The sequence below is a fragment of the Beauveria bassiana genome, assembly GCF_000280675.1.
Source record: "Beauveria bassiana ARSEF 2860 unplaced genomic scaffold BBA_S00031, whole genome shotgun sequence".
NCBI classification, from domain to species: Eukaryota; Fungi; Ascomycota; class Sordariomycetes; order Hypocreales; family Cordycipitaceae; genus Beauveria; species Beauveria bassiana.
The window spans coordinates 38,529-49,962 of record NW_007930866.1 but is presented as its reverse complement, the minus strand read 5'-3'; the positions used below and the strand labels follow the sequence as shown (position 1 = coordinate 49,962).

General features: G+C 52.6%; 3 protein-coding genes across 3 annotated transcripts; 1 reads left to right on the top strand and 2 right to left on the bottom strand.

Annotated features, from left to right (window-relative positions):
* Positions 1-569: 569 nt before the first annotated feature.
* On the top strand, positions 570-2,133 carry BBA_08100 (triose-phosphate transporter; the record flags this gene model as incomplete). Its single annotated transcript, XM_008603197.1, has 2 exons — positions 570-905; positions 973-2,133. 2 exons carry the CDS (start codon positions 570-572, stop codon positions 2,131-2,133), a joined length of 1,497 nt encoding a protein of 498 aa, XP_008601419.1.
* A 525-nt stretch (positions 2,134-2,658) lies between these two features.
* On the bottom strand, positions 2,659-4,277 carry BBA_08099 (origin recognition complex subunit Orc5; the record flags this gene model as incomplete). Its single annotated transcript, XM_008603196.1, has 3 exons — positions 2,659-3,609; positions 3,686-4,090; positions 4,173-4,277. The coding sequence occupies 3 exons, from the start codon at positions 4,275-4,277 to the stop codon at positions 2,659-2,661; spliced, it is 1,461 nt and encodes a 486-aa protein (XP_008601418.1).
* Positions 4,278-4,675: 398 nt separating this feature from the next.
* Positions 4,676-11,116, bottom strand: BBA_08098 (Mus7/MMS22 family protein; the record flags this gene model as incomplete). Its single annotated transcript, XM_008603195.1, has 1 exon — positions 4,676-11,116. One exon carries the CDS (start codon positions 11,114-11,116, stop codon positions 4,676-4,678), a length of 6,441 nt encoding a protein of 2,146 aa, XP_008601417.1.
* Between the last annotated feature and the right edge of the window lie 318 nt (positions 11,117-11,434).

Sequence of the window (11,434 nt, the reverse complement as noted above, 5' to 3'; positions counted from 1 at the left end):
CCACCGAGTGCTAGGTAGGCAAGTACCTAGGTAGCTTGTGTATTCAGCGGCGGCGACCACTCCAAAGAAAGCCACCTAAATACCTGACAAAAATAACATCTTCCGGCGCTGGCATCATGGTACCTCTCGCCTATCGCTGTGCGCGCACGCCCACCCATCCAGAGCTGGCGATCTTCAAGGCGTGGTGCGTCAGCGCACCCTTTTTCCCTACTGTAATTACGCTTTCAAGAATTTGGCTGGCTCCTGACTTTTGATCCACGACCGCCTTTGCGATTTTTTTCTCTTTTCCCCTTCTGTTCCTTTCTTGTAGGCTTGTTCACGTCTACTGTAACGCCTGCCATGACTTGTCGGCCTTAGTCGCCCTTGTTTTCTTATATTTCTACGCTATTCCGGTGTTGCTCTCCTGTCGTCCGTTTCAGTGCTGCTACAGCGGGCCGTCCGCCTCAATCCCTTCTTAGCTGGCCTCGACGACGCTGCCAGAATTCCTGACCAACACGCATGCAAAGATCGCCAAGAGTCGCTCCTCCCGCTTCGCCATAGCCAACCCTTTCATTCTGCGATCTGCACCAATGGAAAAGTTTCCTGAATTGGACACGTCGCAGGTCGTCAACGGTGTGCGCTCGCCTAGCCCCTACAAGTCGCCGTCCGGATACTCCAACGGGAGCGCTTCCCTTTCAGACCGCGGAACCGCCTCGTCCTCCATCAAGAGAGAAAACGGCCACCAGCTGGTCCCGCCGCCCGGCCTGGGCATATGGACCCATTCGAATGGTGCCGCTCGCGGCCATGCGCGGCAAAAGAGTCTTAGTGACGCATTTCGCACGATCCGCACTCGGAATGGCAGCTTCAGCCAAAATGCTCACGAGATTGCTGATGCGCTCAAGGCGCCCGTATCCGCCAAGCTCATTGTACGGCCTCCCGACCAGAACAAGACGCACGCATCTCCTGCTCGCTTCTATGCTAATTGAGATGCAGATCCTCTGCATAACGTGGTACATGTCATCTGCACTTACCAACACCTCGTCCAAATCGATTCTTAACGCCTTCAACATGCCTGCGACGCTCACCCTGGTCCAGTTTGGCTTCGTCTCCAGTCTTTGCATATGCATGGCATGGCTCGCCACCATCTTTCCCATCCTCCGAGAAAAGATATCCGCTCTCCAATATCCCATTCGGCCCCCGACTCGCGACGTGATCATGACGACCTTGCCTCTCGCGGCATTTCAGATCATTGGCCATCTTCTCAGCTCAAGCGCCACGTCACGCATTCCCGTGTCGCTTGTACACACAATCAAGGGCCTTTCTCCTCTATTTACGGTCCTGGCCTACCGATTTATTTACAATATTCGCTATCCCCAAGCGACCTACCTCTCTCTAATACCGTTGACGCTGGGCGTCATGCTAGCCTGCTCTGGGAAGCATGGCTTTGGTGGGCATCTACTTGGTGTTATTCAAGCATTTCTCGCTGCCATTGTGTTTGTTACGCAAAACATTTTCTCCAAGAAATTGTTCAATGAAGCGGCCAAGGTCGAAAGCGGTGTCGTTGGCGCCCAAGCCAAGAAGCTCGACAAGCTCAACCTACTGTGCTATTCATCCGGTCTGGCATTCGTGCTCACTCTGCCCATTTGGTTCTTTGCCGAGGGCATCACCCTGCTAGGCGACGTACTTCAAGACGGCGCCGTGGAGCTGAGCAACAAGCCTAATGCCTTTGACCACGGCCGCTTGACGGTCGAGTTTGTCTTCAACGGCGTCTTCCACTTTGGCCAGAATATTCTCGCCTTTGTCCTCCTCTCGATGGTGTCGCCCGTGACCTACTCCGTGGCCAGCCTGCTGAAGCGCGTCTTTGTCATCGTCCTCGCCATTCTCTGGTTCCGCAGCCCGATGACCCCGCTGCAGGGCATCGGCATCACGTTGACCATTTTCGGTCTCTACCTGTACGACCGCACGAGCGAGAGCAATAAGGCTGACCGCAAGGCTCAAGCCATGACGGATTCCCGCGCCGGAACCCCGCTACTGCCCATCAACGAAGTTTCGGGCCGCAGCCGAAATAGTTTCGTCCCGTCGTCACGCACCATTTCGCAAGGTTACGGTTACTTTGGCCCAAGTGCTGGCGACTCCAAGAGATCCGATGACTAGACACAACGACGGTCGTGATAACTTTCCAAGTCGGCTTTGCTTCTCGTTTCTACATGATTATCAGCGCATTGGCAGACAGCAGGCTTGCACTGCCCCAATTTGCCCTTTTTTTTTTTTTTTTTCGTTTTACTGGGCTATCTGGGACCTTGTCGTAGACATCTTCGTCGTGTACGCATTCTTGGCGTTTTGGAATCGGGAACTCCCAGGATCTCTCTTGCAAGGGAAAAAAACCTGACAACTTGTATATTTGTTTTGTGGCATGTTTATACGCAGCCAGAACATGTCTAGATTGCGCAATGAGCGGTATCGAATCAAAATATAGAGAAGTGATAGCAAGAAATCATTTGACATGTACGTACACCTCTCGTGACCCAAACTATGCATTTTATGGGAGACTTTATTTAGGGAGAAGCCATCCGGGGTCGTTCGCCTGTCTGAACCAAGTACTTGATTTGTAAAACATGCTGCTTGCCTATTGATTTACATGCTGTGGTTCTGCGTTCTACACATATCACGTTCACAGCCCTACTCTATCAGCCACTCTTCTACTTCGACCCCAATACTCCGCCCTATGCCACGGATAGCTTCCCAGCCCACGTTGATCCTCCACTTGCCCGAGCGATCCATCATGTCGCCCGCGCCCACGCGTACCAGCAGCCGCAGGCTGACCAGCGTCGCGAGCGCCATGCCCACGTCGCCGTCGACGCCCGCGGCGCCCACGGGGCGGCCGTCGTCGATCCACTCGGTGCGTGCCGCTTCAAAAATGGCCATCATGCGCTCCAGCACAAATGCGTGCGAGCCCAGGAGCTTACGCGCGATCTTGCGGTGCTTGCTGCGGCCGGGCCCGCCGCGGGACGTGGTGCCGCCGCCGCGCCGCCGCTTCCTCCCGTGGTGAAAGGTGGAAAAGAGCGTGAGGTCATGCTTGGACGGGTTGTGCGAGGCGAGGTAGGCGGCAAGAAGGAGGAGGCGCGCAATTGTGGGCAACAGGGACGTGAGCTCGGCCACGTTGCCGGGCTTAGCCTTAGTTGATGCTGCAGGCCCGGCAGTCTTGGCTGGCGCCGCGGCAGCAGCGGCGCTGGGCCGCACAGCAACGATGCTTGGGTTGAGAAGGGACTCGTCTTGGAAATGCACGCGCGCGGCCACGAGCAGCTTGGAGAACTCCTTTGGCGCGTGCGTCTGCGCGACGATTGGCGCGATGAACCGCGGCCACAGCGCGTGGCAGCAGTCTCTGAACGACGGCAGCGTTCGCGAGGCCGCTCGTATCAGCGAATCGTGCACGGCGGCGCAGAACCTTGACCACAGATCGCTCGTCTCCTGCTGCGTCGTGCCCTTGACTGGCGCGGGCGGCGAGAGTGCGAGGATGCGCACGTATTCTTGCTTCGTATACGGCGGAAAGTGCAGATTGGCCGAGCCGGCCGAACGCAAGAAACCTGCGGGCGGCGAAGTGGCTATTAAGACGCATGTGAGGTACGGTATCTGGAGAATAAGAGGGCTTCGTTAGCGAATTGCGTTCCCATTAGGCCTCGTGGCCCCAACGCCCGCATTTTCTTACCGTTTCGGAAAGCCGCGCGAGCGCGGGGAGCAGTGTCGCCGGCGCATCGCGTTGTTTATCTATCGAGTCGAGGACGAGAGCGAATCGCCGTCGCGGGTCCTCGCGTCCCGCGTCCTGGAGCATCTCGCCGAGCGCGACCGCGAGTTGCGCCATGGTCTCGCAGCGCTTCGGCGCCAGGTCGTGCGCCTGCAGCGCGAATGCCACGGAGCTCACGATGCGCTCATAGAGGTGCCGCACCGTTATGCACTGCGCGGCATCGATACGGGCGTGGTTGAGGAGCGCCGGCGCATCGCCTTGGTTTGGAGTCGGCTCGCAGAGCCGGTCGAGAAGAGCGGCTGTCACGCAGGATTTTCCGGTGGCTTCGACGCCGTGAATGACGAGGTTTCGGCAAGGAATCGCATCGGGCTAGGCAGGAGAAGTGTTAGCAGATTGTGCCGCGCAACTTGCGAGAGCTCACAGGGAATGGGGCTCGGGACCGGCTACTGACGTTGATCAAGCTGGCTAGAGACCGTATTTGGTGCTCGCGACATGGATATTGTTGGTATAGGGAAGTCAATGTCGACTCATATGGTAGTTTGAGAAGAGTTTCCATTCTTCACAGTGTTCTCATGGGCTATGTGAAGTAATGGCCGCGTAGCTTGGATTGAGTTGCCGTGGTGCGAAGAGCCCCAGTTAAGTAAAGTGCTTGTCGCGGTGCACGCGTCTGGCTGTATGTGCAAGTCAAGCTGGTCGGCAAAACTGGAAAACAGGAACCTTTCTGATGTCGTCGCAAAACATAACATTTTAAATCAATTGCATACAAACGATATGCTTCTACGGTGAGTCCCTCCCTTGGCAACCAACACAAACCAGAAATGGCAGCTGAAGGCGCGGTCTTACAGTTCTTAATTTAAAAAAAAGTCGTGATGATCATTACTATACCGAACATTTCATCCAACCCAGGTAGTTGGTAGTCCATCGAAAACGCCGCAACGCCAACTCAATGCACATTTAAAATGGCCTCATTTCGAACTCCTCCCTCTCCATCGGATCAACACCTCCATCCATTCTTTTCTTCCAATTTAGCCACTCCATAAACTGCCACTTTATGCCTGCAATGAGAGTGGCAGCATCCCATCTAGCTTGTAGGACGCTCTGCAAAGCGCCTCCACCGCGTGATTTTCCTGGCGTCAGGATAGATATGCGCCCATCTGCCTCAAACCAGTTACGATTAACATCTTGCTTGATGTTATCGACGAATCCCTCGACATCCACATCTGCTATGCCTCGATTTGGCGCACTGTCAGCTGCCACGGCGGCGAAGAATTCGTTAAATCGCTGCGGAGAGTTCCAAAACCGCCCTTGACAAAGCGAATCCTTGCCGGAGATGACGTATTGCCCAAGTGTACGGATCAGCTCGGTGATCTCGCTCCACGGTGCGGACGATATATCCTGGTTCAATGAATACTCGTAAATAGAAGGCCACAGCAGGTTGAACCCAGCAAAGAAGCTTTCGAGAGTGTGTAGCCTCACATCTGTGAGTGGTGCTTGTTCTGCAATCCATACATCAATGCCGTTGAGAATGGTTTGTAAGACAGATCTAACTCCGGGAAGCTCCGCGTCAGTCAAGCAATATGTCGTGGTAGATCGCTTGAGCCTGTTCCCAGCCGCCCACACGTACAAGTCCAAAAGAGGGTATGCGGCTGACTTTGTAGCAGTGGCTTCGATTATAGCCGGAAGCATCTTTCCGAGAACAAACTGAGTGATCCCACGGTCTTGAGCCATTCCTTTCTGTAGCATCTTCTTCTCCTCGTCGAGATTGTTGGATATCAAGGCCATCTTGAAATTATTGAACAGGAAGAAGAAAAGTTGTTGAACGACCTTCGGGTCGCCTTCGCGCAGGCGCAAGCCGTACGAGACCATAGCAGCAATTTGCAGCTGTGGATCTTCAACAGATGGGGAATAGTCCTTGCTAATTTGGTAGTAAAAGCTGTCCAGGACGCAAATCTCGGAGCCATGAGTTCGGATGAGAGAGATGACGCGTCGAGCAAACGCGACGTAGGCAATATGGGCAACTGGCTGTGAGGACGTTGCCTTTAAATCTTCCTTCATCTGCTCCATCACGAGGTTCAGTGCCTTGGAATGGACCGCAGTCAGATTTCGTCTCAGGTTCGGAGCGGCCTCACAAATTGAGCGACGCATAGTAGATATCGCAAACTCAAACAGTATGTCGTTACATTCGTAGCTCGGAGAGCTCGTGAGCCCGTCGTCGGCGGACGGGAGAAAAAATTCACCACGTTCACGCAGTATTTCAGCTAATTGGCTCTGATATTTGAGATATCGGTTGGGTCTGACGAGCAGCAGCAACCAGAGCTCACACAAGGTAAACCCTGCGTCCGTAAAATTGTCGATATCAGCCTTCAGAAGTGTCACCACCACCAAGACGAAATACTGGCGTTGATAAAAGTCCAGCTTATGGATAGGGCCATCGAATAGTCCGAATCTTCCACGCTTGAAAAGCTCATGCAGTTTGACCAATCCGCCGTTGATGAAACAAGCCGCCAGTCGAGCAGCAACGGCCACGCCTTGCTCGACGCCCCCAAAATTGCCGGACACTGCTCGGCCGTGGCTTGATGTGCCATTGAGCAGGATGCACCGAACCATGGAGAAGTATCTCTCCGAGATCTCATGATCCAACAGCAGAAGGGCGTCATCTCCTTGAACAGAGTCAAGGATGTGACTTTCACTCTGCTGGCTTTCTTCATTTTCTTTGAACTCTGCGATGTAGTCCACAAATAAGTCGAGAGTCGAAATAGCTCCTTGCAACGTATTCCAGTTCAGTTCTGGTGGCCAGACGCCGAACTGTTTGTAAATGTGCTGGAGCTGCAAAGTATTCAGACAAAAGGTCGCTGCTTCTAGGTGGGCAGCGTGCTCCATGACATCCAATGACGCAGTAATGCTAGCCTGCAGCACATCACCTACAGCTTCCTTGTTCATAAGAACCATGGAGCTAATGACGTTTTCACTAATAGTGTGGCGTACTTCGCTTGGCAACGCGAGAAGCTGCTGCTGGATGTCCGCCGCAGCGGAATCGAATTGTTGAACCATTTTTTGGAAAATATTGTTGCGCCAGAGGTGGAATGGTTTGAATGCAGTTGACGCCTCACCCTTCGCGACGATGAATCTAGCAATTTGGCCCCAACAACGAATATTGATCAAGCTTGCTTCCTTGTGCGAAGTCTCCGGGGCTACCAGCCGTTCCATCAACGCAGGTGATGGTCTTAATTCTGGTGGAGCAGCCCAAAAGAGAGTTGCCAAAAGATCGTGATGATTTCTGAGAGCTGCCAAGTCTCGCTCATGTACTGTCTGCTCCTTCAAATGTTGGCGGTTGTGGTTAGGAATAATGCGGGCAACGAGATTGCGAATGTCTTTGATAGCACCAGCAGCGCGGAGCTTCTGGATGCTAAGCGCAAGCAGTTTGAGAAAGACGTGGAAGCACTTGTCGCCTGGCTCAACCGCCAAAGAAGGCTCTCCAGCAAGTTGTTCCAAGAATCTTGGAGAAGCATTGGCTTCTTCGTTGCGCAGATGCTCCAAATTCTGCGAGCCGAAAAAGTCGAAAATGACGCCGATAATACTTCCACTGCGTCGCCATCCCCATTGCTGTACGAGATAGTGACATCTGTTTATCAGTGCCCGGCAGTAGTTATTGAAACTGGGAACTTGCCGCGTGTTCCCTTGGTAAATAGAAAAGATTGGTCGAAGTAGCTGTTGCACAATCATCCATCCATCGCTTTTCGCTTTGTAACGCTTTCCAGGTCTCAGTATGCCCGAAGAATTGAACTCGCTCAATGGCAGCACAGTAAACAAGATCTTCCATATACTTTCGTATGTTCGTGCCTCAGATGCAGAGACTCGGTCATTGGTTACGGTTAATCGCCGTAACACGTCCCAAAAAGAGCCCCGGGGGATATTAGCGATCTCTAGGATCTGCATCACAAGTGCCCAGGAGTGAATGACCGGTTGATCTACTCGCAACCCTTGCTCGCGGTTTCCGGTTTCGCGAAGTCGCGTGTAGGTTTCTTGGAGTCGATCTATCCCCATGAACAGCAGGTTTGACACTGACACCTCGACCAAGCTTCGAAGGAGGTCTTCCACTTGCATTCTTTCCGCGATGAGGCTATTGTCCTCAGTACAAATCATAAGCGTTACCAATACAAGAATGAGTAAATTGTCATACACCATAGTTGTAATTTGGGGGCCCCTTCCTGACATTGATCTTCCGGCGATGAGACCAAACAAGCGAGTATGAAAGTTCCTGACCACATCAAGTACTCTCGTGATGAATGGCTTGACGGCTGACTGGTCTGCGAAGTTCAATGCTCTTGTTGCATACTTCGCTATGAATTTCGATGCCTCGAGGACGGTTGACTCCCCCGAGACAGTGGTCCCTTCTGGCCTTTCAAGTTCTTCCACCATCAAGTCAAGCACAATGCCCAGCTCAGAGGATGTCTGGGCGTTCCAATCACCCCAGAGGCAAGAATAAGTACCAAATTGGAAAAAGACTCGCGGCCGCGGACTCAGTAGTATTTCCCTGTTTAAGGACTTTCGGCAATCCTCTATGATACCACTGCCGAGAAGAGTTGATTGGTGAAAGTATACTCCAAGGTCTAACGGAAAGCTTTCGAAGTGTATCGTATACACTGTGCCGTATGGGCCAAGACCAGCAAGCTTGGCTTCTGCATGAGCCGTGTGCGGTCCTGTTTGTTCAATCTCGAAAGGGTTTGAATTGGGAAGGGGATCTGCCGCGTGACTGAATTGCGGTGCATCTACATCGATGCGGACGGGCTTTCGTGCCTTTTTGAGTCGCACGCGGTGCTTTGGTTGCTTCTCTGACTGTTTCCTCCTCCCAAAATCATGCTGATCGATCTTGGGGAGACCTGCAGTGGAGAGCCTGACGGTGCTGACTTCAGAACGGACATCCGATGCATCCACGGATGATTCTCGGTTATTCTTTTGGTAGATACTATCCAAAAACTTCTTCTGACGATGGAAAATGAGAGGCGCGACCCTTCCAACATCTTCCGCTTCCAACATCGCTGGCCGTGATGGACGCAAGCTGTCTGCGGGAATTCTCTCGCTCCGTCGTGCATAGTTCGTAGGTTCTAATAGGGGTAGTACACCGTCATTATCCTCAGTGCTTGCGAAGTTTGCGGCGTTCAGAGTGTTTGGTGGAAAGCCAGATGGCAGATAGCGAGCAGATCCTCCAGTGCTCGTCTGCTTCACAAACTTCCCTGCTTTTTGAGTTGCCACTCGAAGTTGTTTGAAATTAGTACGTGTTGCAGTTGGTTGGCCAGCAACCCGCTCAGCAAAGTGTTTCTGGGAGACCTGCTTGCGCTTGTTTTTACTCGCTTCAGACACATCCTGTCTCTGTGGAATGGAACCGAGCTTCCATTCATTGAGCGAGACGATAGCATCAATATAGTCTACTCTTTCCGCCAGACGTATGATCTTTTTTGAAGGACTGCTGCGTCCCTGATTAACTCTTGTCTTTGCTGTCCGTGCTGCGACTCTTAGGAATTGAGGTGCGTCAGGTTCGATAACGTCGAGAATACTCAGCGGCTTCGGCGTCGGCCGCGGGGCGGATTGTCTCTTTGATCCCAACTGCTGTAGATTTTGCTGTTGTCGAGACTTCAGCTGACCACTAGGTGTAGATGTAGACCTATTAAAGGACGCTGTGATCTTTTGCTGCTTGTGCCTAGTGGTCGTGCGCTCATTCGATCTTTGTCCAACATTGGGATTTCGACTTGCATCATTGGAACGCCGCCTTCTTGTGGGCCCACTGAACATGGTATCGATGTTATCATGCTCTATTATGAAACCTTCATCAGCTAGGTCGTCGTTTGGCCGCATTGGAGTTTCATCCGGTATTAGAAAAATCCGTGATTGACTGTGGTACGTTTTCTCAGCCGTCGCAGGCTGTGTTACAGTTTTTTCGTCATCTGAATCATCAAGGAACAATATAGATTTCGTAGATGCCACTGCATTGCTTATTGTCCTTGTTTGTGCCAGGCCGCGGCGCACCTCCTTCTCTGGTGTGCGATTTCGTTGTCGGATGTGCAGGTTTTTTTGCGCTTTGTCTCTGCTTGCCTGTTGGTCCAGTCGAAGCCAGGACGCTGGTAGAACTCCTCTTATGCGTCTTTTGTAGTCCAGTCTTTCATTGACAGAATCATCAGTAATACTACCTTGTCGTTCTCGCATTTCTTCCTCTTCATGCTCCTCGGCCTCCGAAGACGAGCTGTCAACTATCGTCACAACAGTTTTGGTTGGAGAAACGTTGACGGAGCGTCTCGCGCTTGGCTGGAGACGGGGAATCGGTGGCAACGGTCCAGCATCTAAGCGTTTGTCAGAGGCCGCAGGAGCATCTTGTCCCCAAGAATCAACATCCATAGGGTCACTGTCCACAATGTCGTGTCTCTTTCGCTTTCGTGCAGAAGAACCTGACGTAGTATTGGGTCGTTTTGTGGAAGATGAGATATTTTGCTGAGAGTTTGGCAGTAGCTCATGTAGCGCGGGCAAGTCTTGGTCGGCTACACTAGTATTGTCCGTGTCGCCTTGTGAGCTCCCGTGGTTGCTAGATCGTCTGTGACTGAGCCACGGCGATGTTCTGAGTGGCGAAGAGGAAGGAATATTGAATAGACCGAAATCTCCACTCTCGTCCGTGTCATTGCCGGGCAGCAGTTGGCTCGAATTGCTCAGGTCCGGCAGAGAGTTTCCTTGGCTATCGTCCTGAAACTCACCATCGTGGGGAATCTCGTCTCTCGCGGCCCTAGCACGAGCCATTGCCATCTTGACGGGACGCATGCCGTGTTGTCTAATGAGACTACTGTACTGTGCATTCTCCAGAAGATAAGGGTGTTCTTGGATAGGTTTGCGGGGTCTTAATGATCGTTCCAGCCGCACAGATTCACGCTGCAGATCATGCGCATTTTTCAGAAGACCCAAATCCTGGCTCGGTAAAGCAACGTCTTCGTTGACGGCTAGGTTGGGGCTGGAGGAGTGCGAGAGGTCCGCTAACGTCGTCGGTGCGTGGTTTTCTGGGTCGATGTATGTTCGCAAAATGTTCAGGTCGTTCGGTCCTTCACCTAAATTTCCGAGCCTGCTCGCCGATTCCTTGCCCTCCAGGAACATAGTGTCGAGCTCTGGCAGTCCGTCCACGCTCTGGGCGGACGACAGAGGCGACGAGCTGAGTGAGCCATTCGGACGCGGTAGGTTGTGCACAGGTTCGGCCGCTTTCTGGGAACCGATGAATTCCCATATGTCCTGATGGTTTATCTCTGGAATGGCGCCTGCATGCGTAGTCGTTGAATCGAGACCGGTGGCCGGTTCCTGGCTGTCAAACGCATCTTCGTCCTCGGAGTCTGGCACTTCCCCCAATAGTTTCCAGTCTGCCATGGCTGATTGTCGCCTTTCATGATATATAGTTGGCGAATTGATATCCTAGAAGTTCAACTTTGGTTATCTTTGATGCATCTCTCAATTCGAGAGTAGTGGGGAGAGGTGGCTCGGAGCTCTTTTCTGAACAGCTTGTTAATTTAGCGCGCCGTTACCGTGAAGACGCGCTATGTGGTTAGAGACGCGTCTTGCGTCAGTGGCCATTTAAAGCAAGGTGTTGCGCTGGTGGGGGGGTTTGCTAGCGCCAAAGAAAGCAAGGCCAGCACCCTCTTCGGCCACCCTGGACCTCTCACAACCCGATGCTGTTCGCCTGCTTGG